This window comes from Gouania willdenowi, chromosome 3, assembly GCF_900634775.1.
Source record: "Gouania willdenowi chromosome 3, fGouWil2.1, whole genome shotgun sequence".
In the NCBI taxonomy this organism is placed as follows: domain Eukaryota; kingdom Metazoa; phylum Chordata; class Actinopteri; order Blenniiformes; family Gobiesocidae; genus Gouania; species Gouania willdenowi.
The window spans coordinates 42,907,881-42,935,046 of NC_041046.1; the positions used below are offsets into that span (position 1 = coordinate 42,907,881).

A 27,166-nucleotide genomic window follows, 5' to 3' on the forward strand; every position below is an offset into this window, starting at 1 on the left:
TGTATTTATTATTATTAATAATAATAATAAAAATAATAATAATAATAATAATAATAATAATAATAATGATGATGATAATAATAATAGAAAGTGTTTTTGGACTATGTGGTGTCGAATGTAAAAACTCGGTCACTGTTTCGTAGCCGACATATTTTGAACATTTAGCAAATTTTTTTTTCATTTGAGACAAATTCATGTAAAACAGTATATTCTATATATTTGTTAAAAATGTGTAGTCATGAAAAATAATAATAATAATTTTAAATCTAAATTTCAAATGTAAATGTGAACCTAAATGGTAAATCTAAACTCAAATGTTAAATCTAAATACAAATGTTAAATTTAAATGTTAAATCGGTCGCCAAGCATACAGCTGAATGATCAGTGCCTGCTTTAGATTTATTTTTCATGTGTACACATGTTTAACAATGATATAGAAAATGCAGTAATTTCTGTCTCAAATGTGAGGAAAATTAGCTAAAAATGTCGGCTATGAAACAGTGAACTAGTTTTTACATTCGGTACCCCGTATCGCAGCATTTAACAAGAATAACAGATCACAACGTTAGATCTGAAGCACCTGTAGCAATTTTTGCTAATTTGTGATGCTAACTGGTAGTTTGTGATGCTAGCTGCTCACTGGTAGTTAGCACTGATGTTAACTTGTAGTTAGATTTTTGGTCATGTTGTTGATGTAATGTGTTTGTTGATGACTTGAATTGATTTTACTGATGCTAACTGGTCATCTGTGATGCTAACTGGTAGTTAGCAGTGATACTAACTGGTTGTTTGTGATAACTGGTCGTTTGTGATGCTTACTGGTAGTTAGCAGTGATGCTAACTGGTCATTTGTGATGCTAACTGGTAGTTAGCAGTGATGCTAACTGGTAGTTAGCTGTGATGCTTACTGGTAGTTTGTGTCATTGCCCAATACTTTAATGGACTGGATCCTTTCAGATCCTTTCAACACATGCGGGTAGACGACGTCACATCCTTTGCTCGCAATCCTTACGACAGAGCTGCTGCGACGTGATATTTGAATGTAAACCGACCATCCAACATTTTTTATATATTTTAATATTACAGACTTAAATATGTGACTGTTTTGTGGTGTTTTTAATTTTGAATTAAAAAACAAACAACAACAAGAAAACACTACACAACATTGGCAATCAAAAACAAAACAGAAAATAAGATAAAAACTAAAATAAATAGGAATTCACTCAAAACATAAATTTCTAATTCTTTTTAAATAGCAGGTTTGTAACCTTCTAATTATAACTGCCGTATAATAGGCCGACTGGATGGAGATGCGTTTCGCGCATGCGTTGGAAGTATCTGAAAGGATCCGGCCTGTGAAAGGATTGGGCAGTGACAGTTTGTGATGCGTCCGATCCTCCCTGATCATAAAACCCAAAGACGAAGCGTGAAACCTGGGAACGAATGAACGCTCAGTGCTGCAGGAAGTGGAAACATGAAGGTTTGAAATGTTTGAAGACTTGTGAGATGATGTAAATAAGCTCAGAGCAAATCTAATGTTTACATGTCAAAGCATCACAGCTCAGTTTGTGCTCATCATTTACATCCTCCTAAAGGACCCACGAAGAAGAAAAAGAGACCTTCATCCTCCTGAGAACCAGATGTTTCATTTCACTCTATCTCTGCTTTCCTCTCAACTACAAGATTAACTCCCATCCATGTTGTTATAGAATAAACGGAACGAAAAAATACATTTAAAATATTGGTAAAATATCAAAAGGACATGTATATTTCTGCTTTGTTGATAATTACATTTTTGCCTCAAATAATATAATAAATGTGTATTATAAATGTAATATATATTTAAATGAATACATTCATAATTTTATAAAATTAGCACATTCATAAATCTAAAAAAACCCTAATACATTTATAATTCATAGGATTTTATGAATAAATTCCTATAACATAAATAAGAAATTAAATAATGTAAAAAGAAAACACTAAAATAAAATAATATATCACAAAGAAATATAATAAATGTATTAATATTAATACATTTTAAACATTGTAAAGTAATTAATTCATATAATTATTACTATCTTAATTAAATAACATTAATTAATGAGATTATACATTTATTATGTATTTAAATTAATCAATACATAATTTTATTATATTGTGTAAATGGAAAAAAATATTACATTTAAAATTCATAGGATTTTTACTATAGTGAATATATATATATATATATAAATAAAAATGTAATGTAAAAAACATGAAATAATATATCATAAAGAAATACAATACATGTATTAAAACATTTCTAATGTTATGAATTAATTGATTAATATAATTATTATTATGGTCATATATAAATTCATAAATGAATAACATAATAATATCATTGAATTAATAAATATGTGGTATCATTACATACATAACTGTATAATATATATTTATGACTACATCTTTAGTCATAATATAAATAATTAATTAATTTGTAATAATTTAAATTAATGAATAAATGCAACATATTCAATATTGTTGCCATTTAATTTTTTCTGCATCATGAAACAAAAAATAAACACTTTTTCACCTGTTTTTAGGTAGAATTGAGAGTTCCTTCTCTGGTTCTCAGGAGGTTAAAATGTCTCCAGTTCAACACAAAGTCAAACGCTGGTTTTTTGTGCTTTTTTTAAATTTGTTTTTTAATATCCGTCCAAGCAACGAGTGACAACACAAACACACTTTAGACATACACACTGCTCCTCCATGGCATCGAGTTCATCTCTGAACTTCATTAGGAACCAAAATCAACACATTTCAGAATAAAAGTCATGAGTACGTCCGTGCGCTTCAGTCGGTACGTCTCATTATTGCAGAGTCAGTGACGTAACGATAGAAAAGCGTCCGATTGGGTGGAGAATCATCTTGATTTGTAATAATTTCAGCAAGTTCATGTTTTTCATTTATTCAGACAACTTTTTAAAATAATTTGATTTCCTGACATGTTTCAACTGTCAACTGTCAGTCTTCCTCAGAGGTGTCTGCTGATTGCTTTGATGTGTCCTTAAGAGTTATTTCGCGGCGTGGCCAACTGTTTTCAGGCTGGCCATTGTTGTTGCGTCGTCCCGAGAATAATTGGGACAGAAGGAAACCAACGAGAACTCATAAGGATACATCAAAGTGATCAGCAGACTCCTCTGAGGAAGACTGGCAGTTGACAATTGAAACATGTCAGAAGAAAATTTCCTGAAAAAAGTTGTCTGATTAAAAGAAAACCTCATCATATTGATTTGACTTGGTTTGCGTCCACACTTTTTTGAACGGCTTCAAATAGCGCTTCCTAGCTACTCTCTGGGGGGCGCTGGGGTTAGACTTCCGTCTTCTCTCGGTAGACAAACAAAATGAGAAGAAGAGGCGAGGCTGGACATTCCTCATCGTGTGTCTGGACAAGCTTCCAGATTCAGATCCAGCCGTGGATGAGTGCCTTTGTCTCGTCCTAGCTCCCAGTTTGTCCGAGCGGAGAGCGTTTTTGTTCACCGCTCACCTGAATCCATCCAGACTTTGATTGGAAACGCTCCGAGTCTGGGCAAAACATCGGCTCCAGAATTTGTTGGAGTGTTCACACCGGCCCAAATGAGGTGCACTCCTCGGGCTAGAGAATCCGAGAGCGTTTAAGGCGCTCCAGGACTGGCCGGTGTGAACGACGCGCCCTTACATGATTTTCATGTTGAACTGCACCGGGGCCTCGATTGGGCTGGTTTCCTCAGGTTCCTCCGCCCGAGGCACGTACTCCACCTCGATGCTGGCCTTGGTGTTGTCCTTCCCTCGGCTCCACAGGAACAGAATCACCAGGCAGAAAAGGACCACGCCCAGGAAGGAGATGAAGCCCATAGTGGTGGCGATAATCAGCGTTTTCACGTCAAATGGGAAATGGAGCGTGGCTCGGGTCACATTGGCGCCCTCGTCGCTTGGCTGGTTGGAGATGAATGCGAACGTCTTGTTGGGCTGGTGTGGCCAGTTCGGCGAGTAGCTGTGCACGAACAGGTGTGCAGCTTTGCTATCGTTGCCTGCCGCGTTGCTGGCAATGCACAGGTAGGTGCCGTTGTCCTGGATTTGGGCGTACCGCACTTCTAGCGTCCCCTCGCTGGACACGGACAGTCTGGAACCAATGGTCTTGGTGGTGATGTACTCCTTCTTAGGTGACAGCCACATAATAGTGGGAACGGGGTTGCCTTCAGCCGCGCAGGCGAAGTTCATCGTGGTTCCTTCGTCCACGTGACTTTCCTGCACTTTATGGTCTGGGATCTTTGATTTCTGGCAGGTGAAATAGTCCTTAGGGAGGACATCCGGGAAGTCCTTGAACTCCTTTCCCTGCACGAGGGCGGGCGACGAACACACGGGCTGGTGTCTGTTAAAATTCAGCCTCCACCTGCGGCGAAAGACCCACAGCAGGCGACAGTCGCACGCCAAGGGGTTATCGTACAACGCCAAGGTCTCCAGGTTCCCCACCGAGTGGAAAACGGACTCCTCCAGGGTTCTCAGGCTGTTCCCGGACACGTTGAGCACCTTTAGGTGGTTCAGGCCTCTGAAGGAAAAGGGCTCAATGGCGGCTAACCTCCCACCGGACAGATGAAAGGCCTGCAGCTTCTGCAGGTGGAACAGGTGGTTTCCTTCCACTGTGAGGATGGGGTTGAAGGAGAGGTTGAGAAGCCGCAGGTGTCTTAGGTGACTGATGGCCTGGTAGGGAATGGAGGTGAGGTTACAGCTTGTGATGGACAGGGATGTCAGGTTCAGTCCGAACAAGCATTTTGGCGTTATTGTATCCAAAGCCGGCATCTGAGCGATGTCCAGCGCCCGGAGGCGGTACAGTCGTTTGAAGGAGTAATCCCTCAACGCCGTCACGTTCAGGTAGCGTAGTCGCAGCGACATCAGGCCGTGGAGGTGACTCAGAGCGTCTGTCGGCACCGAGCCCAGGTTGCTCCCCTCGATGTTCAGGCTCTCCAGGTTGCTGAGCCCGTGAAAGGACCGTGGGGAGATGAAGACCAGGTCATTGTCGCCGACCTCCAATGCTCTGAGGTTGTAAAGCTCCTGGAACATGTAGTCCAGCAGGATCACCAGCTTGTTCTCGCTAATGTCCAACTGTGTAAGGTTGGTCAGGCCTGTGAACACCCCGAGCTGGATCAGCTTCAGCTGGTTGTCCCGCAGGCCCAGGGTCCGCAGGTTGGCCAGGTTCCCGAATGCCCCGGGCTCGATGGAAGAGATGATGTTCTCGTTGAGCTGCAGCTCCTCCAGCTGGGGGTAGTTGATGAACTCCTCGGGCCCCAAAGCCTTCAGTCGGTTCTTGCTCAGGTCCAGCAGTTTGGTCTCCGTGGGGATTCCCTCAGGGAGTGAGGCCATCCTCCGTCGGTGGCACACCACCGAACGCTCCGGCCCGTTGCAGTCGCAGCGGGACGGGCAGCCGGTGGTGGAGCCTGAGAGGACGGTGCCCAGCATAAGGACCAGGATCGGCTGCCAGCACGCCACCAGGTAGCTGTGGCCCCCCGCCTCCCCCGACACCATCCTGCTGCTCACCTATGGGAACAAAAACAAGCAACGTGAGGGCGGAGCGGTGTGGAGTCAACCTTTCAGCATAAACGTTCACTCTCAACCAGGGTTAGGGTCAATTATACTTGTAATTTAGAATAATGGAGTAATCATAATTATAACTGTAATTGAAAAATGATGTTGCTGTTGTAATAATAATTGAAATGTAATTGTGTTTAGATATTCTACTTTGTATTAGTAATTCTATGGGAATTTAATGGAAATGCTACAAAGTGTTCATTACAATGTAATTAAACACAAACCTGTCTTACACATACGTAGTAAATAATTATTAAAATGTTTTATTTTATGTTTAATTTTTTTTTTAATCCAGTGGAATACTGACTCAGAAACTCACACCAAAAATATTAATACCAATAATTTCATTGATTAGGAAGCCTAACAAGGTACTTTCAGGAGGAAAATATTTATTGTAATTTATTTGGAGAAATGCATGTCAACGTACTGGTAATTGAGTTCTAATTGAACATGGATAATTTAAGACGTAATTGAAAAATGTAATTGACCCCAACCCTGGACACAAAGATGAATTCCTATTCGTGGGAACGTGTAAGTGTTTTTTTTTTTTTTTTTTTTTTAGTAAAGCTGAGTAGTTCAATAGTGAAGGAGGAGCAGAGAGAATAACAGACACAGGGCAGATCAATAACTACCACAGGAAATACATAACTTCTGTCTGTTTGCAGCTCTTCAATAACTGAGAGACCAAGAGAAGAACAAGATGAAATAAGTAACATGATACGAAACAATGACAAATAAAATGAAATAAAGTTTTAAAAAAAGTACTTTGTTTCTTGGTGTTTTATTTTGAAAAAGGTCCAGTGCAGTCGAGCGCAACAGTTTCCCCTCACACACACGTAGAAGAATTCAAACAGTTTCCAGTGAAATGTCATATGGTGATAATGAAGGACTCGGAGGCAGAAATGATTGGATTGTTTTTAATCCGCTGTGTTTCTTTGATGTGACTCTCTCTCTCTCTCTCTCTCACACACACACACACACACATCAGACAGCGTCTCAGCGACTCTCTCCTCCCAGCAGGTTAACTCACTGATCCGATCAATGAGGCTCATCACAGGCTGTGCTGTCATCAGACTGTGTCCAAAACTATTAGCCAGGATATCAGTGACAGGCGCTCTGAGCTCCTGTTAAATATTTCTAATTAAAATGTCTCGGAGCCAGAAAACCTGCAGCAGACTGAAGTCATCACCACTGGAGTGAGTGATGGAGGAGGAACAAAATGTTCCACATGTTTGTTTACACGATTTTTATTAACAGCAGCTGCACAATGTCATTAAGGGACAGCACGTGTGAGTGAGCTGTGGGGCATTACCGCTCTTAGCTGCTGTTTAGGATTTTTAAGGGGTTTTTGTAATGTACATCAGACACACACGACAACAAGGACGACAAAACACACATGACCACCAAATATACAAAGAATGAACCCAAAAAGACAACAAATATACACAAAATGAAACCAAAAATACACAAAATAAAACACAAACTACAACAAATATACACAAATTATAAAAAACCTAGTGGTATTATAAACGGGTTTCTCTTGTAAATGAGACCTCATGTCTGTATAAATAAAACTTACAAATAAATAACTTCAATTCAATTCTGATCAGTATGAATCTCTTCTTAAACAACTGAAGCACATCAAACAATGAATCTTAAAGAGAAATGTGCGTATTTCTATTTTTAATTAAAGTATTAATCACTCGTATGTAGGAGCTGAAGTAGCTTCATGAGCTGTATTTTGTTTTTCAAGCCTTTTATATTTATATATATATATATATATATATATTAATAAAAACCAAGCACACTACTGAGCTGAGGTCCTGTAGTGTAATAACTAGTTTCCTCCTGCTGAGCAGCTAATGAGCGTCTAGAGTTTGTCCACTGTGTTAATATACAGACACAGCTCCACTGTGACCTCCCACTCCTGTTTCCATCCAATCACAGCCCTCGGCACTCATCCATCCAATCCATCCAACGCCTGCTTCACTCCATTTATCCTCCATTAGAGACAGACTCTGCTCAGCTAGGAAACACACTCTTTATGTTCTTTACACCTGTTTCACTTATTTTATTCATCAACTGAAAAAAATAACTGTAGAAACACAAAGGACGCACCACAACTACAGTTTTGTACATATAAGATCATTTCAACATGTATCTGATAATGTAGCCCCGCCTCTTTACGCTATGATCCTGCTCAGCCAGTGTTGCTATCTGCTAGGCTAACCCAAACATGTGAGACTTGTGGTTATATGCCCAAATATGTGGAACTGGTTGCTACATGTTAAGCTACCCCAAACATGTCACACTGGTTGCGACATGCTAAGCTAAACCAAACATACGGGACTCGTTGCTACATGCTAATCTAACCCAAACATGAGAGACTGGGTGCTATGTGCTAAGTTAACCAAACATGTGGGACTGGTTTGCTATGTGCTGAACGAGCCAAAACATGCGGGACTGGTTGCTACGTGCTAAGCTAACCCAAATATCTGAGACTGGTGACTAGGTGCTAAGCTAATCAATCATGTGGTACAGTTTGCTATATGCTAAGCTAACCAAAAATCCGGGCCTGGTGGCTAAGTGGTAAGTTAACTCAAACATGTGGCACTGGTTGCTACATGCTAAGCTAACCCAAACATGTGGGACTGGTTGCTACATGCTAAGCTAACTAAACATGTGGGACTGGTTGCTACTTGCTAAGCTAACCCAAACATATTGGACTGGTTGCTATGTGCTAAGCTAACCAAACGTGGGAGAATTTGTGAACTAAAAATATTTGTTAAATTTTCCCCATCAGATGGAGACGACCTGGAATCAAGAGGTGATTTTATTTTCCTGAGGGGGAACATGGCTGTTCTTCACGTCCGATAGCACCCAGACCACAGGCTGCACCAGGTGAGAACCTGCAAACTACACACAAACTACAATAAAGAGTGTTTGGGAACGCAGAGTCACACACGCACAGCAGAGAGCTGCACGAAATATGAACATTGTGAGTGGAGGATGAGAATGAACATATGTTAAACGTAAGCAAGAGAAACACCATATGGATGTCGGTGTGTGGAAAAGTCAGTGCTGTGGGGAAAACAAGAAGAACAGTGGATAATATTTATGCAACAGTTTTGCAAAAATAATAATTGTATTGTTTAATTTTTACAAGAATAAAGAATACAACACATGGCTGTTGCAAAATGATTGTACGACCTGTAGAGTTAAACTTTAACAACAAATGCAGAAATGGAGATTAAAAAAAAAATGTGAAAAGGGAGAATTGTAAAAAAAACAAAAATCAAAACAAGGAGCAGAGCAGATGAAATCAAGAAACATGGACAGAGGGGAGAAAATAGTTCATTAGAAATATTTACATAGTTTTTTATTGCAGCCATCTGTGAGTAAAGCTGTGATTTTAACACCTGCCTGTCAAACAGATCCAGCTTTGACCAATCGCATTCATCTGTTTGAAGCCCCTCCTCTTGATATACTGTATTTAGATTACAGATGACTTCATCGTTAGCGGCTAATGCACTAGACCATGTGTCAAACTCAAGGCCTGGAGGCCAAATCCGGCCCTTAGAGCATCCAATACGGCCCACAGGAAAAAGTGAAAATGACAGAGAAAACATGAATCGTGTAAATGAAACTCAGCAATATTAGCAGGTGCTCACAGTTTTCCTGGTGCTTATATCATATGATTGCAGTCATTTTTAATGTTAAACAGTTTAACTTAAACTGTTTTAAAAAACTCAAAATTCCGACAAAATCCTTCAATTTTCCTCAAATTATACCATAATATTTCCCTTAATTAAATAGAAATTGGTCACAAAATGTAGGAAATGTAAAGTGAAGATCCTGTTGGGACTGATATATGTCACTTATTGCTTGGATATTGTCGGTTTCTCACATATTTAATATTTTATGTACACAGTGCAAACTATGGCACAATAATGTTGAAATTAATGGTCTTTTGCAGATAATCTGTGGCCCACTTGAGATCAAACTGCTCCGTATTTGGTCCCTGAACTAAAATGTGTTTGACACGTGTATTAAACGAACTGCTCCATTGCATTGTTATTGATATTAATGTGTTAGTCATACTTTAACTGTAGACTATAACTGTAGAAATAAATAAGTTCTGATGAACTACGGCCGGGCCCGCGGAACGTCTCTGCGCCGAATAGCACGTACCACGTTCCCGAGAATTCAATAAATGACTCGGTTCCACCCAGTCAAACAAATGAAATTGTGCAAAGTAAAATAGTAATCTATGTTGAATTGCCTTTGAAACGTCGATGCGTACACATCCATAGATTATAGCGACCACATTTCATTCTGATCTGTTCACAAATAACAGAGGAGTAGTGATTTTAACTAATGTACACAAGAAGAAGAAGAAGAAGAAGCAGCGTTATGAGTTCGGCATCCTGGCCTAATAAAACGGTAACGATTGATCCTTGATGTCAGATTGGTGATTTAAAAGCTGTGTGAATATCATCCTGAGAATATTTACTCTTGTGGATGATTTCCCATCGTCACTGATGAAGTTTTTCTGAGAGATGAAATCAAATCCATAATCTGATGTGATCTCCAGGTGAATCAGGACCAGATGCTCACATTTCTCTGCTGATCCAAATCCAGCAAACAAACAAAGCTCTAATATTCCTCTTCACTTTTTGAGCGTCGTGCATGATTTATGACCCTGGGAGGACGAGCTCTGATCTGTGTAATCTATATCTACGGCCTGTGCTCTGACCTTGGGCTGAATTACAGAAAAAGCTGCAGTGATGCCTTTAAAAACACAACCTTCATCTGTTTGTGTGTGAGATTAGAACTAAAACCCTTTCTTTGACTGCAGAGCTTCAACCTGTCAGTCAAACCCAAACGTTTGTCTCTCACTGACAGGAGGAAGTATGTCATTACAGGGGGCGGGGCTACAAACATGTATTTATATCGGACCAATCAGAGCATTAACACAGGAAACAACAAAGGAACTGTGTGTTTTCTGTTGCTTTTCTCTATTTCTTTACTAATTTTTTCTGTATTTTTGGAGTAATTTTGCATGTTTTTATTGTTCCTTTGTGTATTTTATTGTCCTTTTGTGTATTTTTTCAGAAATTTTGAATGTTTTTGTTTTGCATGTTTTTATTTCCTTTTGTCTATTTTATTGTTTTTTTTCTGTATTTTTGGAGGAATTTTGTATATTTTGTTGTTCTTTTGTGCCTTTTTTTTCTTTTTGTATGTTATTGCCCATTTGTGTATTTTTGGAGTTGTCTTTGATATATTAGTGTTTTTATGTATATTTCTTGTCAATTCGGGTTTTTACAGTAATTCATGTGGGTCAATGGAGAGATTCTGTGTATTTTTGTTGAAATTTTGAGTATTTTTAACAAACTTCTGTCTTATTTTAGAGACATATTGTGTATTTTGTGTGTTTTCCTGTTTTTCTGGGGATTTTTTGGGGGGAGTTTTTGTTTTTTAAGCCATTTTGCATAATTTTGCGATCATTTCAAGTCTCAGATTCAAAGATTCTCAATTTCCATTTCTGGATTTATCCATTTCTGAGTCACTTTACACTTCCTCTGTTTCCTCATCTTTCCATGTTTAGATATTTTACTGCTTTTAAACTTCCTGAAATCATACCAAATATGATGCATAGGAATAATAGTCAACATTTCATTCATAAACGTCAAATTATTCACTAAAATTACACGAGATTATGTCTATGTTTGCGTCGTCTGGTTTTCGTCTCTAAATCCTTTCACTGGTGATGTTTACACGGAGCCGACTTCACACGTGTGGGCGTTCCAACGCCTTCTGAAGCTCACATTAGGATTTAATTTGCTGCTCCTGTGTCTCCTCTTTAGATTGAAAAGCAGACGTAATCTCTTCTTATTTAATATAAAAGCCTCTCTGTGTGTGAGGAAGCCTCCTCGTCTCTTTTCTTCATGTTCTATAAAATATAAAAGACGTTTATGCACATTCTCTCTGGCAGAGAAAACTGAAGAACTGCTTTAAAGCTACACACTGTAGGATCCAAATGTCACGTCCAAAACCAGTCACGCACCAGTATGGATTTTTCCAACCCATAAATTTCCACTTAGAAGAGGATTAAAAAAAATCAATAGGTTTTCCTGCAATTCTGATGAAAAAATCCCTAAAAACAACATTGTTTTTCTTTAGAGGAACTGTTTAACTTCTCAGTGTTTATCAACCAGTACGAGATCACACAGAGATACGATTTTACAATTTCACTTTTTGGTCAAAAATATTAAGACAGCAAATGATTTGTGACGTTTGTGCGTCTGACGGTCGTGTAAATATTCCTCCTGGCCAGCAGGAGCAGTAGTGAGCACATACAGAGTTGGATATCAATATGAATGACTCATAAAATACACAAGGATGAGAAAACTACACAAAATTATGACAAAAATAGACTCGAATCACTCAAAAGACACACAAAAATAACTTAAAACCATAACAGATGTACACAAAAGACTCACAAGACACAAAAGGTCAGAAGAACACACAAAAGAAACACAACAAAAATATGCAACACGTCACTAAAATAACCCAGCCACTACAAATTAATGCACAAGTTGGTAAAAATACTCAAAATTTCAACAAAAATACTCAAAATTTCAACAAAAATACTCAAAATTTCAACAAAAATACACAAAATATCTCCATTGACCCACACATATGACTGTAGAAACACAAATTGACAAAACAAATATACACAAAACGACTAATAAAACATGAAACGACGCCAAAAACACACAAAAGGACAGCAAAGGACATAAAAGGATAAATACACAAAAGAAGAATAAAAACAACAGGAAACACAGTCTGTGTTGTTTCCTGATGTTGACATGAATGTTGATCATGTGACCCTCAGATCAGATATAATCACATGTTTTTGTATTTAAACTAACATCAGAGCATGACTAGTGTGTGTGATTGTGTGACAGCCGGAACACGACGTGTGTAACATCAGGATGTGAATGAATCTTTGAAATCTTTATTAACAGTTAGCAGCTGCTTTGATGAGTCACTGAAAGTCCATTTGTATTTCCCACGCTTCAATCACCGCCTGCAGGAAACCTTTTATTATTCAGTCATCTTTAATGTTAGTAGGTCTGTGAGCTCTTATTAATATCATATAATGTGAGCAAAGCTTCATCCATTAACTCCACTCTACTCCGACCTCCTCCTCCTGTTGGACATTATTTCACTGGAAACTCATTAATTATTTGGGATTCTATAGCTTTACTTATACACAGTTTTCAGATATTTGTACACAAGTATTTATGTTTCTGGTGACTTTATAAAAACTTCCCTCAGACTTTCTTTGACCCTCTGAAGACAAAAAGACACATTTTGAGCATCAATACAGGAAAGAGTGTTTTGAGTCACTTTGTGTATATTTGCTGTCAATTTGTGTTTTTGTCAGTAATATGTGCATTTTTGTTGTCGTTTTTGGAGAAATTTTGTGTTTATTGTTGTCAATTTGTATACATTTGTTAACCTTTTGTGCATTTTTGTGTGACTCGTTACATGACAACATTTTGTTTATTGTGTATTGAGTATTTTGTATTTTTGGAGTAATTTCCGTATATTTTTGTTGTAATTTTATATTTTTCTGTATTCTTAAAATTGTCTCCTGGGGTTTTGAAATGGTTTTGTGTGGTTTTGTTGTACTTTTGCTTATTTTTTGTGAATTTTTGTGATTTTTGTGATTATGTCCATTTTTAGTTTTAATTATATGTCTTGAGTCACTTTGTGTATTTTTGTTGTCAATTGGTGTCATTCTATTTGTGTATTTTTGTTGTTGTGACTCATTACACAATAAAGATGTTGCGTGTTTGTTTTTAGTGTAGTTTTTTATTTGTCTTTTGTGTTTTTGGAGTAATTTTGTTGTGCCTTTGCCTATTTTGTTGTGTAAATTTGTTTGTTTTTTGCGGTCTTTATGTCATTTTAATGAGTCACTATGTATTTTTGCTGTGAATTTGTGTTTTTGCTCTCATTATATGCATATTTGTGTTGTCTTTTTGTGCTTTTGGAGAAATTTTGTGTGTTTTTGTGTATTTTTGTTATTGTCTCCTGTGATTTTGGAGTAATTTTGTGTTATTTTATTAGGTGAATTTTTGTGTGTTATGAGTCATTTTGTATTTTTTGTAGTCATTTTATGTGGTTTTGTTGTACCTTTGCATATTTTCTTGTGAATTTGTTAGTTTTTGGGGTCATTTTGTATGTTTTTTTGGTGCAGAAATCTGTCACAGCTTTACCCACAGATGGCTGATTTTATTGTTGAAAATTTTTTTGTGCTTTTTATTAACCTCATCTGTTGTTGTTCTTTCCCCCCCCCCCCAATGTCATCTCTCCCATGTGTGGTTTTGTTGTCCCTAGTATATTTGTTTCTTTTTGTGTTACAGATTTGTGTGCTTTTGCATTTAAATGATCTTCATTCGTTTTGTTCGATATTGTTGTTGTTTCTTGTTTCTTGTCTTTGGATTTGTTGTTTTTGTTTTTTCGTAGTTATTTTGTGCCTTTTTATTAGTTTTTTGTGTTTTTAGAGTGGATTTTCTTTCCAATTTGTGTGGTTTAGTGTTTCTGCTGCTTAGATTCCTGTTGGTTTGCTGTGATTTGATGTTTATTCTCATCTTCCACTCACACATTTCACTGATGCTCCAACACATTTTCATGTTCAACACATTCTCATGTTAAACGCCATTACCTTTACACAGTTTTGGCTCTAACACTTTCACATGTCAGTCACAGTTCATCACTTTCATCAGGAGAACAAACCACACATGTGCATCATTTTTATCTAGAACTTTACAACGGTATCCACATACAACTAATGATTTCACTCAGAAATCAGACATGGACAAATGGTATACACATACATCTAAAATTACAAAAAAATACACAAAACGACTACCAAAACACACAAAAGTAGCAGAAAAACACAACCAAAGTTTGACAAAATCACACGAAAAGACAACAAAAATATTAGAACAATTCAAAACAACAACAAAATGACAAAAAATACACAAAAGCGTAACTAAATCGCACAAAAATAGCAGAAAAATGTCCAAAATAACTCCCACAAACACAAAAAGCACACACAAACTCTTTGTTGTTTCCTGTTAATGCTTTGATTGGTCGTTATTCTAATGCTAACATGAATATTGATCACGAATGTTACCCTCAGATCAGATACAATCACATGTCTTTGGCTCCTCCCCCGTGATAAAAGTCATCTTTTTCTGACCTAAATGTTCTCCCTCAGACATTTTATTCCCAACCTGGCAACGCAGCTTCTCCAGTGTTGTTTTCTGTGTTGAGAATGAAAGCTTTGTATTCTAATGGGATTATTATTATGGTCATTAATGAAGGTCACAACAATGAAGGCTGTAAACAGTAAACAAAGCTCAGTGTTTAACGTTAGGCAGAAAAAGGAGGAGACGTTCTATCTCCTTCTTTTTTTTGGTCCTGCTTTCTTTCCATTTCATTCTATTTCTTTTCTTCCCTCTGTGAAGCCGCTCCACTCTTTCCTCCGTCACGCTGGCAGCTTTTCATCGTCTCGTATTTTGCATAAAGCTGTTATTAAATTTAAATGAGGACGATGCCTCAGAGCAGCAGGACTATGACCCGGTGAAGAAGAAGATCCACAGACTCACTTCCTGCTCTGTCTGTGTCCTCTACACATTATTATAACTATACAAACATTAGCATTAGCATTATTATAAAACTACACAGTTTAATGGATCACTAATACAGCTACACGATAGTTTCATTAAGGTCACGTTTACTGAGGACTACCAGTATAAATCAGTACAAACTAGTATAAATCAGTCTAAACCAGTACAAAGTAGTATAAAGTAGTCTAAACTAGAAGAAACTAGTATAAACCAGTACAAACCAGTATAAATTAGTCTAAACTAGAACAGACAAGAAGAAACTAGTATAAACCAGTGTAAATGAGTATAAATTAGTTTAAACTAGAACACACCAGTATAAACCAGTAAAACCAATATAAAAATGGTATTCTGAACAATAACAATGATGACTAATGGAATATTAGGTGGTCAGAGGGGTATTCCATAAAGGAGGATTAACAAACTCTGAGTCTATCCATAAACTCTGGGTCAACAAACCCCGTGATGGGAAACTCTGTGTATCTGATTCATTACAGCTGGTATGAAGTGGGTCAATCAACCCTGAGTATGTAAACCTTGGGTTCCTTACGTGCACGTGCGCGATAAAAAGCCATCATCAATGGATCGAAGATGAGTCGAGCTGCCATGGCAACCACCCGGAAAATAGTGATTTATTCACCTTAATGGGCGAAATAAGCCGGTGTTTGAGGAATATGATCCTGTTCTAAAGGTGTGTTCAGTCTTCAGTGATTATAGTGGCTTAAATCACCTGTAATTAGTCACACCTTTTGGTCGCTTCATCACTTTATTGCTTCAGTGACGTGATGAGCGGTGAATAATATGAATAAAATATGTCTGAGGAGACGTGTCAGCAGCATAGGATGTCTGCATAGAGTCCTCCTGTTACACTGGATATAAAGACAGTAAATGCCACTTCATATCTAATGATTTATATTGATTTTTAATATAATATTGTCGCCAGTCATCTCAACGTCCAAAAAAATGTCATTAAAAAACACTGAAGTGGGACGTGAACCCGCGACCCATCACTTCCAAGAGCAGCGTCACAACTCACTGCACCATCATACCTTCAAAGAGCCGTGATCTACAGATTTAACTGTATAACAACATAAATCAACAAAAGTGGATTTATTTAAATTATCATCTCCTCCTTTATATTATCCACAGGTTTGTATTCAGGGAACTTTACTACAGACGTCAGTAGATGTTTTAATGCAGATCAACCTCAACCTAATGATCTGTATCCACAATGTTATAAAGAAAACTACCGTTTGCACAAAAAAAAGAAAAAAACATAAAGCAACACATTAGTAATGATGTGAAAACGTCTGTGGTGTGTGATGTTACTAATGTGTTTCAGAGAAAAGTGTTAAGGTTCATTAAAGTGTTTAGAAATGGTGTTCAGGTGGGCGGAGCCAGGTAGAAACCCAGGGTTTCTTTGATAAAACCTGCCAGCGACCAGGTTTAGTTCACGGACAATGTTGCCATGGTAACATACTCAGAGAAGAACATACCTCGTGTTTAGGAGTGAGATACTCAGAGTTTCCCTCATTTGAGCCTGAACATACTCAGAGTTTGAACATAACCTGCTTTATGCAACACCCCTCAGTAAATGCACCGCGGTATGAAACCAGCGTGGTCAGAGAGGGCGTGGCTAAGATAGAAGTCATCCTTTTATCTTGGATCTTTTAATTCCTCTTTGTCTCAGATCAACTGTTCCGACTATTTATCTTTATTCAACAAACTAGTCAACACGCAACGGTAACTTATGAATTCTGATTCACTTCCCACAATAATAACGTATGACAGTAGGGGGCGGACTTATCTCCACGTTTACGATGTGATGATTTTAAAGAGTTTAAAATGATCATTTTGTGGATTAATCTTGAAATTCTTGTTCCTGTTTCATTTTATTCCGTTTGATGAAAACGTTGACCTTTATTTGCTGCAAAGGTCGTTAAAAATGGGACTGAGTGATGGTGACGTCCTGGTTACAGCTGTAAATATGAACGTCTATAATTAGAGTCACACACGGCGCTGCATCTGTCACACAAGCACAGACAGTGTGTGACTTTCATGTCAAAATAAAAGCCTTTTTCTGGCTAACGCTTTTGGTTTTACTGCATCAGGTCTCAGTGATTATTCTTTTCAACTGGAAACAAAGTGATTTCAAATTCTTACAGGAAAACAAACCTCACAGTTGTTTCTCTTTAGTTTGGAACAAAATCCTATTTATTTTTTCCTTTAAATCTGTTTTTATAGCTTTACAACTTATCAATAATTACATTTTAAATTATTTTGTTCAAACCAACAACGATTAAATAAATAAAGATACAAACAAAAACAATGCAAATGACAACGTGAAAGTCAACAAAACGAGGACAACGTAAACAACAAAAAAACACGATGGAAAACAAACAAATAACAACAAAAACTGAAATTAAACAAAAATAAACAAAGCAAAAACAAAAAAAGCAAAAAAAAATTAAAAAAACACACACACACCAAGAAAACAAAACAGAAAAAAATCAAAAATCATTAAATGCCAACAAAAACAGAAAAAACGTAAACACAACTAAAATAAAATAGCATAAACACCAATACAAAACTTAAAAAATAAAAACAATAAAAAAATAAACATAACAGCAACAAAACACCAACAAAAAACTGAAAATATAAAATATGCAAATATACGGAACAAAAAACAACAAAACAAAAGAGAAAAAAACAGACAAAACACAAACAAAATACCAAAAAATAAATAAATAAACAAGCAAAAACACCAACAAAATTGGAAAAAACTTCAGAAAACACAATAAAAGGACAAATGCCGACGTCAGTGGAAAGGACAACAAGAACAAGAATGTGAATTTAAACAATAATAATAATAATAATAATAATAATAACAGTAATAATTATTGTTTTTTCATCCCATACGTACAGTCCATGTTTGGCTTTTAGTTTGAAAATCAGAAATTGAGAAACTCGATGGATTCATTAAAGTTTATTTCAGTCTTTGATGTTTTTGTTTATCTCTCACACATTTGCTCCCATTACGGGAAAATTGGAGCTCCAGGAATTCTGTTGATGACCTCAGTTTAATGTTTTCATCCATAATAATAATAATCATCATCATCATCATCGTTTTTATAAAAACTCTGTGTCTCCTGCTGCAGGTTTTTTTGGTGTAAACTCTGCTTTTTGATTAGTTTCTGTTCAGTAAATACTTGTGAGGGAATAAAAGAGGAGAAAGCACTCGTTAAAGTTTGAACAATGACTCAGCAGAAAAACAGTGAGAGTAAAACCTCAGTTTGTCCACATTTGCTCATGAAACACAAAGAAATAAAAACTTTAATCAAAATGTGGCAGGACTTAAAACCCTTGACACAACATCCAACGTCCTGTGTGTTTAATAAACACACACACACACACACACACACACACACACACACACACACACACACACACACACACACACACACACACACACACACACACACACACTCTTGTTTGTATTCTGCTCACTTTTAGGCTTTTGTTGTTATCAGTTGTTTTTTAGTGTAGTTTGTTTTTCCTATTTTTTGGTTGTTTTGTGTAGCTTTTAGTTGTTTTTTTTTTTCTTGTATATGAACTGATTCAGTTTGTTTTGTGTAAATGTTTTGGTTTTGTGTAGCTTTATGGTTGTTTCTGTAGATTTTTTAGTGTTTGTTGTTTTATGTCCTTTTTATGTTTTTCTGTTCTTTTATTGTTGGTTTGTATTGGTTTTTTTTTAGTGTCTTTTGTTGCTTTGTGTAGTTTTTGTGTAATTTTGTGTAGATTTTTTGTTGTTTTGTGTAGGTTTTTTGTTGTTTTGTGTAAATTTTGTGGTTGTTTTGTGTAAGTTTTTTTTGGTTGTTATGTTTAGGTTTTGTGGTTGTTTTGTGTAAGTTTTTTTTGGTTGTTCTGTTTAGGTTTTGTGGTTGTTTTGTGGTTATTTTGTGTAGTTTTGTGGTTTTGTGTAGGTTTTTTGTTGTTTTGTGTAAGTTTTTTTTGGTTGTTTTGTTTAGGTTTTGTGGTTGTTTTGTGTAGTTTCTTTGGTTGCTTTGTGGTTGTTTTGTGTAGGTTTTTTGTTGTTTTGTGTAAGTTTTTGGGGTTGTTTTGTGTAGTTTTTGGGGTTGTTTTGTGTAGTTTTTGGGGAAAAGTTTTTTAAACAAGTGGGTTTTGAGTCCATGTTCCTGAGATCCAGAGGTAATGAGTTTAAGAGCCATGGTGGTAAGGAAGTGGACAGATGAATGGAGGAAGATGGGGGGGGGGGTACAGTGTGGTGGATGGCCTTAAAAGTTAACAGAAGGATCTTGCAGTGGATGCAGAATTGAATGGAGAGCTGGTGGAGAACAGGAGTGATGTGGGAGATAGAGGGGGTTTAGGTGATGATGCGGGCAGCTGAGTTTATGGAGGGATTTGCTGGGGAGACCAAAGAGATGGGAAGTGCAGTAATCAATCCAGGAAGTGATGAGACTGTGGACAAAGATAGCAGCAATATGAGGGGTGAGGGAGGGGCGGAGGCGCTTAATATTACGGAGGTGGAAATATGCCGACCGGATGATATTATTGATGTGGGATTTGTACGATAGAGTGATGTTGAGGATGACACCCAGACTCTTGACCTGTAGAGAAGGAGGGGAGGGGGACGGAGGAATTGTTGATGTGGATGGAGAAACTATTGGATTTGGAGAGTGTTGATTTTGTTCCAATGAGGAGAACCTCTATTACTGGTGAGGTAGAGCTGGGTGCAATCTGCATAATAGTGAAAATGAATACCAAATATTGCCTAGGGGGGGAGATAAATAATGGAGAAGGGGCCCCAGGACTGAGCCCTGGGGCACACCTGTCGTGACGGGGGAGGGGTTTGATTTAAAGGATTTGAGCTGAATAAACTGTTGTTTAGTGTAGTTTAATGGTTGTTTAATGTCGATATTTTGGTGTCTTATGTAGTTTTTGTGGTTGGTGTTTGTAGTTTTGTGCTAGTTTTATTGATGATTTGTGAAGATTTTTTTGGTGTCATGTGTTGGTTTTTTGGTTGTTTTTGTGTATGTTTTTGATTGTTTAATGTACATTTTTGATTGGTTTTCAGTTGTTGTGAGACTCTGAACACTTTCTGATAATAATTCATATCTGAACTCTGTTAAAGACATTTCCATTCATCTCATTTCTGTAACATTTATAATCTTTGTTTTTACTGTTTCTTCCTAATCACACATCGACTTCTTTGAATAAATGAAACACTTGTAAATTAAATATGAATCAGCCAAACATTCCTGTTTATATTCTGCTCACTTTTAGGCTTTTGTGGTGTTTTCAGTTGTTTTTTTTTTTAGTGTAGGTTGTTTTTCTTCTTTTTTTTGGTTGTTTTGTGTTGGTTTTTGTATTTTTGTTTTGTGTGTTTTTTTTACTTGCAACGGTACTGATTAAGATGTGTTTTGTGTAAATATTTTGGTTTTTGTGTAGTTCATTTGGTTGTTTTTTGTAGTTTCAGTTTTTGTGTATTTAGTATTTATGTTTTTTTTTAGGTTAGGTTTTATGGTTTTTTGTTGTTTTGTGTTTCTTTTGTGATTGTTTTATTTAGTTTTTTGTTTTTGTCTAGTTTTTTGGTCTTTTGTGTGGGTTTTTGTTGTAGTTTTTTGTATTTTTCTTACTTGCATAGTTATTGTGGTTGTTTGAGTGAATTTAGTGTTGTTTTCTGTAGTTTTGTGTAGTTTATTTGGTTGGTTTTTTTTTTGTACATTTTTTTTTTGCTACTTTTTTTTTCGTTACTTGTATATTGTATATTGTCATTTTGTAGTTGTTTTTGTGTAGTTTTAGTTTCCGTGTATTTTTATGGTTGTTTCTGTAGATTTTTTGGTGTTTGTTTCATGTACTTTTTATGTTTTTGTGTAGTTTTATTGTGGTTTTGTGTAGATATTTTGGTTTTGTGTAGATATTTTGGTGTCTTTTGTCGTTCCATATAGTTTTTGTGTTGTTTTATTGTTGGTTTGTGTCGTCTTTTTTTTTTTGTTTTGGTGTCATTTGTTGCTTTGTGTAGTTTTTGTGTAATTTTGTGGTTGTTTTGTGTAGGTTTTTATAATAATAATAATTATATATTTTATTTGATTTGTAGATTTTTTTTGACGTCGCCTGTTGCTTATGTATATTGTCATTTTTGTGGTTGTTTTATGGTTGTTTAGTGTAGTTTTAGTTATTGTTTACTTACTGATTATGATGGTTTTGCGTAAATGTTTGTGGTTTTGTGTAGTTTTTTATGACGTGTAGTTTTTTTATGAAGTGTAGTTTTTTTATGACGTGTAGTTTTTGTAGTTGTTTTGTGTAGTTTATTTATTTTTTGTAGTTTTATTTTTTGTGTATTTGTATGGTTTTGTTTAGGTTTTTTGTGTCTTGTTGATTTGTGTAGTTTTTGTGTTGGTTTTATGTAGTTATTTTAATTTGTGGTTGGCTTAGGTTTATTGTTGGTTTTGTGTAGTTTTATGTAGATTTTTTAGTGTTGTTGTTTTATGGTTGTTTATTGGTTGTTTTTTTGTCGTTTTGTGTAGTTTTTGCATTTTTTTGTGTACCTTTTGTGATTGTTTAGTTTTTTGTTTTTGTGTAGTTGTTTTGTTCTTTTGTGAAGGTTTTTGTTGTTTTTTTGTATTTTTTTACTTGCATAGTTATTGTGGTTGTTCTGTGTCCATTATTTAGTGATGTTTTGTGTAGTTTTTTGATAGCTTGTCTCGTTTTTGTAGTTGTTTTGTTTAGTTTATTAGGTTGTTTTTTATACAATGTTTTGGTGGCGCTTGTTGCTTATGTATATTGTCATTTTTGTGGTTGTTTTATGTAGATTTTTTAGTGTTGTTGACACTTGTGCACTGATGATGATAATAGTTCGTATCTGAAGTCTCATCTCATTTGTGTAACATCTGTAATCTGTGTTTTTACTGACTGAACTCTAATGTTTGTTCTTCATCACACATCGACTCCTTTGAACAAATGAACCACATGTAAATTAAATATGAACCCCAGCAGCCAAACAATCCTACGTACACACACACACACACGCGCACACACACACACACACACACACACACACACACACACACACACACACACACACACACACACACACACACACACACACACACGGCCAGAAGCAAAGGAACAAATCAAAAACAGGAATATTTCATTAAATATCAGAGACATATGCTAATGTATAATGGATTATATATAATCACATTCCAAGGGTTGAAAGAATGTGAACGCGAGCGGGGGAGTAAAAAAAACATTCTGAATTATTTTCATGCAGAAAGAATGAGGGATTTGATTAGAAAAGGAGTTATTAAAGTTGACGTCACTGAAATGGAGGCCAGAGAAGGTCGTGAACACATGAACTGTGCACGTGGCAGCAGCCTGTGACGTGCACATGAGCAGGAATTATTAAATAAAAGGCTTTGTTTCCATCTCTGCTGCTTCACAAAGGAAAGTTTCACACATTTTAACCATTAAAGTCATGAGTTCATAACCTGCTTTGGGCTCAGAAACAAAAAGCTGCATATCTGGCAACCGCCCCAGTAGTTTTATATCAACTATAGCAGTGCTTCTCAAATGGCGGTACGTGTACGTGATGGTACTATAATGGGTACTTGAGAGAAAGAGGAATTTAACAAATAGTCATTGTTGGTTCCACACCAGGCGTGAGATGACAGGAAATTATAAAAACTATGGAAATAAATCTATTCAGGAGCCACGAAATCAGGGTTTTTCAGCCTTGGGGTCGGGACCCTATGTGGGGTCACCGGAATTTTTTTAGGTATTATTTTTAAATTAAAACAACACAATCTTAAACAACTGTATTTCTACACTTTCACTTTGTAAAATATAAATCTAGTTCAACTAAATAGCAGTTAAAAAAAATAATAAAATAATAAAAATCTGAGCATAAACATCAGAAACTAATTCTATAAAAAAATTAGTTTGGGCTCTAATTCTTTTTAAACATTATTTTTGACTCACTAAAAAAAAGTGACAAATATAGTAATAATAATAGATTTTTTTTTTTTTACTGTTTATTTCCACTTATTTACTAAATGAGAATCTTTAAAATCACTCATTCATTCCGTCTTTATGATCTATAGATGTTTTTAAATAGTTTGACAACCACTGACCCAGAGGTTTTGATTGACTGATGTGTGAATGAATCCACATGAGATTAACTATAATCACTGGTTTCATTTCTAAAGATCATCATCTCGTCAAAGGAAAATGCTGCAAGGCCTCGCTTGGTTGTAACCATGGCGATTCTCTCCACCAATGAATAGCTCAGTATTGGACTGACCCATAAATGACCAACATTGTTGCCATGGAAACGATAGTTTGTGATGATGATGAGTACCATCGATGTGTGCGTGTGTACAAATGAGTTGTTTTCTAATGTTGGTTCTTTAGTCGTAAAATATCAAAGAAAATGGTGTGAGGCTTTGAAGTTGTTGTTCACATGGATTGTGTTCTTTTGTGTAGTTTTTAGATCTTTTTTTGTGTTGTCTGAGGCTCTTTGTTTGGTTAAACAATGTCAGGGAAAACGCATCTGTCACCAAGGCAACATGAAATGAAAGACTTCCATTTCCCAAGTAGCGTTCAACGGACCAATGAATGATCCACCTTGTTGCAACAGAAACACACACAGATGAGATTATGGATACAGGTTCTAACCACATTGACAATATATATATGTTTAAATTTAGAGGAATAATACAATATTTACAACAAAATAATCACATTAAAGCTAACCCAAACATCCCAAACTGATGACTATGTGTTAAGCTAACCCCGATATTAGGAACTGGTTGCTATGTGCTAAGCTAACCTAAATATGTGGAGCCGGTTGCTATGTGCTAAGCTAACCTAAATATGTGGGAGTGGTCACCATGTGCTAAGCTAACCTAAATATGTGAGACTGGTTGCTACGGGCTAAGCTAACCTAAACATATGGGACTGGTTGCTATGTGTTAAGCAAACCTAAAAATGTGGAGCCGTTTGCTATGTGCTAAGCTAACCTGAATATGTGGGACTGGTTGCTACATGCTACGCTAATTTAAATATGTGGGACTGGTCACTACGGGCTAAGCTAACATAAATATGTGGGACCGGTCGCTACGTGCTAAGCTACTCTAAATGTGTGGGACTGGTCGCTACGTGCTTAGCTAATATAAATATGTGGGACTGGTCATTACATGCTAAGCTAACCTAAATTTGTGGTACCTTTCACTACGGGCTAAGCTAACCAAATAATATGGCACCAGTCGCTACATGCTAAGCTACTCTCAATATGTGGGACTGGTTGCTATGTGCTAAGCTAACCTAAATATGTGGGACTGGTTGCTATGTGCTAAGCTAACCTAAATATGTGGGACTGGTCGCTACGTGCTAAGCAAACCTAAAAATGTGGAGCTGGTTGCTACGTGCTAAGCTAAATATGTGGGACTGGTTGCTACGTGCTAAGTTAACCTAAATAAGTGGGACTGGTCGCTACGTGCTAAGCTAACTCCAACATGTAGTACTGGTCTTATGTGCTAAACTATCATATACATGTAGGACCGGTTGCTACATGCTAAGCTAACCAAACATGTGGGGTTGGTCTCTGGTATGGAGTTCTTTTTCAGTCTCAGAGGAAGAAACACTGCAGAACAACTGCACAAACACACAAAACAACCACACAAATATTCAAAATAACAAAGCGATACAAAAACTTAACAAATCAGAACAAAGAAGCACAAGAAAAAGTATTTCACTGAAAATGAAATGTAAATATCTCTACGCTGAGTGTCTCCACGTGTAGCAAATGGACATGTCACATATTTATTTATTAGTTTATTTGCTGTGAATATCACAATTACATTAGTTACACATATGTATTGTTTTAAGTGTGTGAGCACAGGTTGCATATCTGGTAACGCAGTCTGGCGTGACTTCATTGTAACCTTCCTGACTTCTGTAAGTCATCTGACGCCTATAGATATAAAGATAATAACAGTAGTTGACTCCATTAAACCGAGTTAGTATGTTTGGTACGATGTGAGGAAGTTTAATAACCAGTGAAGTATGAAAACAGGGTGAGATAAAGAAAGAAAACAAAACAGAAACATGTAAACTCTAAAACATACGGAAGAGGATTAGGGCCAATTTTGATGGAGAAAATAATTTTGGGCAAATCAAGATTAAAGTTGAAATTTCAAGAATAAAGTTGAAATATAATGTTGAGATGAAAGCCGAAAAGATGAGATTAAAGTGGAAATTTCAAAGTCAAAATACATTATGGTGATAAAAGTGTGAGGTTTGCTAATAAAGTCAAATCTACAGAAGCTGATGAGGGCCAATTCACCATAAGACAACAAACAGAAGATCATGACCGTGTATTGATGAATACGTTAAACTATACTTCAAGGTTGGGTTTAATAACAAATAGATTATTTCTCTTTTATCTCATACACACAGTGCTGTAATCTCTGTAAGGACTTTGAAGAGATATTGACTAAAACTTGATCTGTTCAGACGTAAAAAACGGTTCTCAACATATATCACTGTATTGTATTTTGAGTTTATCTTCAAAAGTTTGACTTTAATCTTGTCTTTTCGACTTTATTCTCGACATTATATCTTGATTTGTCCAAAATAATTTTTTCCATTAAAATTGTCCCTAATCCACTTCTTTGGAAACATAATAGAGGAAATGTGTACATTTATAATCTGAGTCTTTAGTTCAGATCAAAGTGTTTTAGGTGTTCATTCACAGAGTTTGAGGGTTGGTGAAGCTGAGAATGAATGAATGAGACTGATAATGCTAATAATGATGGGGGATGAGAACCTGCTTTGGCTGATTAAACGTGACGTGATGAGCAGAGCTTTGAGGACTGATGATGGAGCCGTAGCCTCCATCATGGAAAAGAAAGGAAAAAGAAAGGAAATAAAAGATAGGAAAAGGAAAGGAAAAGTGGGACAACACTGGGACAGTTTGATGCAGAGTTTATTGCCATTAGGAGTGAATGTTAATCAGCAGATTAGAGATGACGCCCTGTAGTCACACACACACACACACACACACTAGTCATTAGTGTGCTGCATGGATTACAAAGGAAACACACGAGGATGACAGAGCAAAAATAAAAGTCCTCCGTGGGAAAAAGTCTCTGAGGCGTCCATCATCATCTCCTCCTCTTCCTCCTCCCTGGTGATCTACCTCTATCCAACACCGCATCATCATAAATCACACACACACACACACACACACACACACACTGGACTCACCAGGACTGTCATGCAGAGAATCCTAATTCAAGCAGCTCCATGTTGCAGAGGAAGATCGAAAAAGCCCCCACGAGCTGGAGATGCAGGAGATGCAGGAGATGCAGGGACGCGGGAGACAAGGAATCTCTCCCAGGATGGAGAGCAGGGTTGAAGATCCCATGAGAGAATACGTCCTTCGTCCTCTACAGATGCCTGAAATCCAAGGCTGCCATGTAAACACACACTCTCACACACACACACAGGCAGGCGGCTGTGCAGTGACACACACGCACACACACACTGACACACGCTCCCTAACAGAGACAGAGGAGGAAGAGGAGGGAGGGAGGGGCTGATGAAGGAGGAGCTGCCTGCAGAGGGAACAGAAACGCAGAGAAAGACTCTTTCATTGCACCCACAGCGGCTCCTTCTGCTGCTGCACTATTTCACACAGATCAGCACTCGTCCTCTTCCTCGTCTTCATCCTCCCTCTGCATCAGTCCCACAGCTACAGCTGGACAACATCAGCATCCAACCTCAGCCATCCATCAGTCTGAGAGCAACAGAACGTCCAACAGGAAGGA

The 27,166-nt window shown here is 36.9% G+C and overlaps 1 protein-coding gene across 1 annotated transcript; it reads right to left on the reverse strand.

Annotated features, from left to right (window-relative positions):
- Window positions 1-2,498: 2,498 nt before the first annotated feature.
- On the reverse strand, window positions 2,499-26,878 carry lingo1b (leucine rich repeat and Ig domain containing 1b). The gene is made up of 2 exons (XM_028443335.1): window positions 26,604-26,878; window positions 2,499-5,559 (listed from the first exon to the last, which is right to left on the reverse strand). The coding sequence occupies exons 1-2, from the start codon at window positions 26,613-26,615 to the stop codon at window positions 3,700-3,702; spliced, it is 1,872 nt and encodes a 623-aa protein (XP_028299136.1). The 5' UTR covers window positions 26,616-26,878; the 3' UTR covers window positions 2,499-3,699.
- Between the last annotated feature and the right edge of the window lie 288 nt (window positions 26,879-27,166).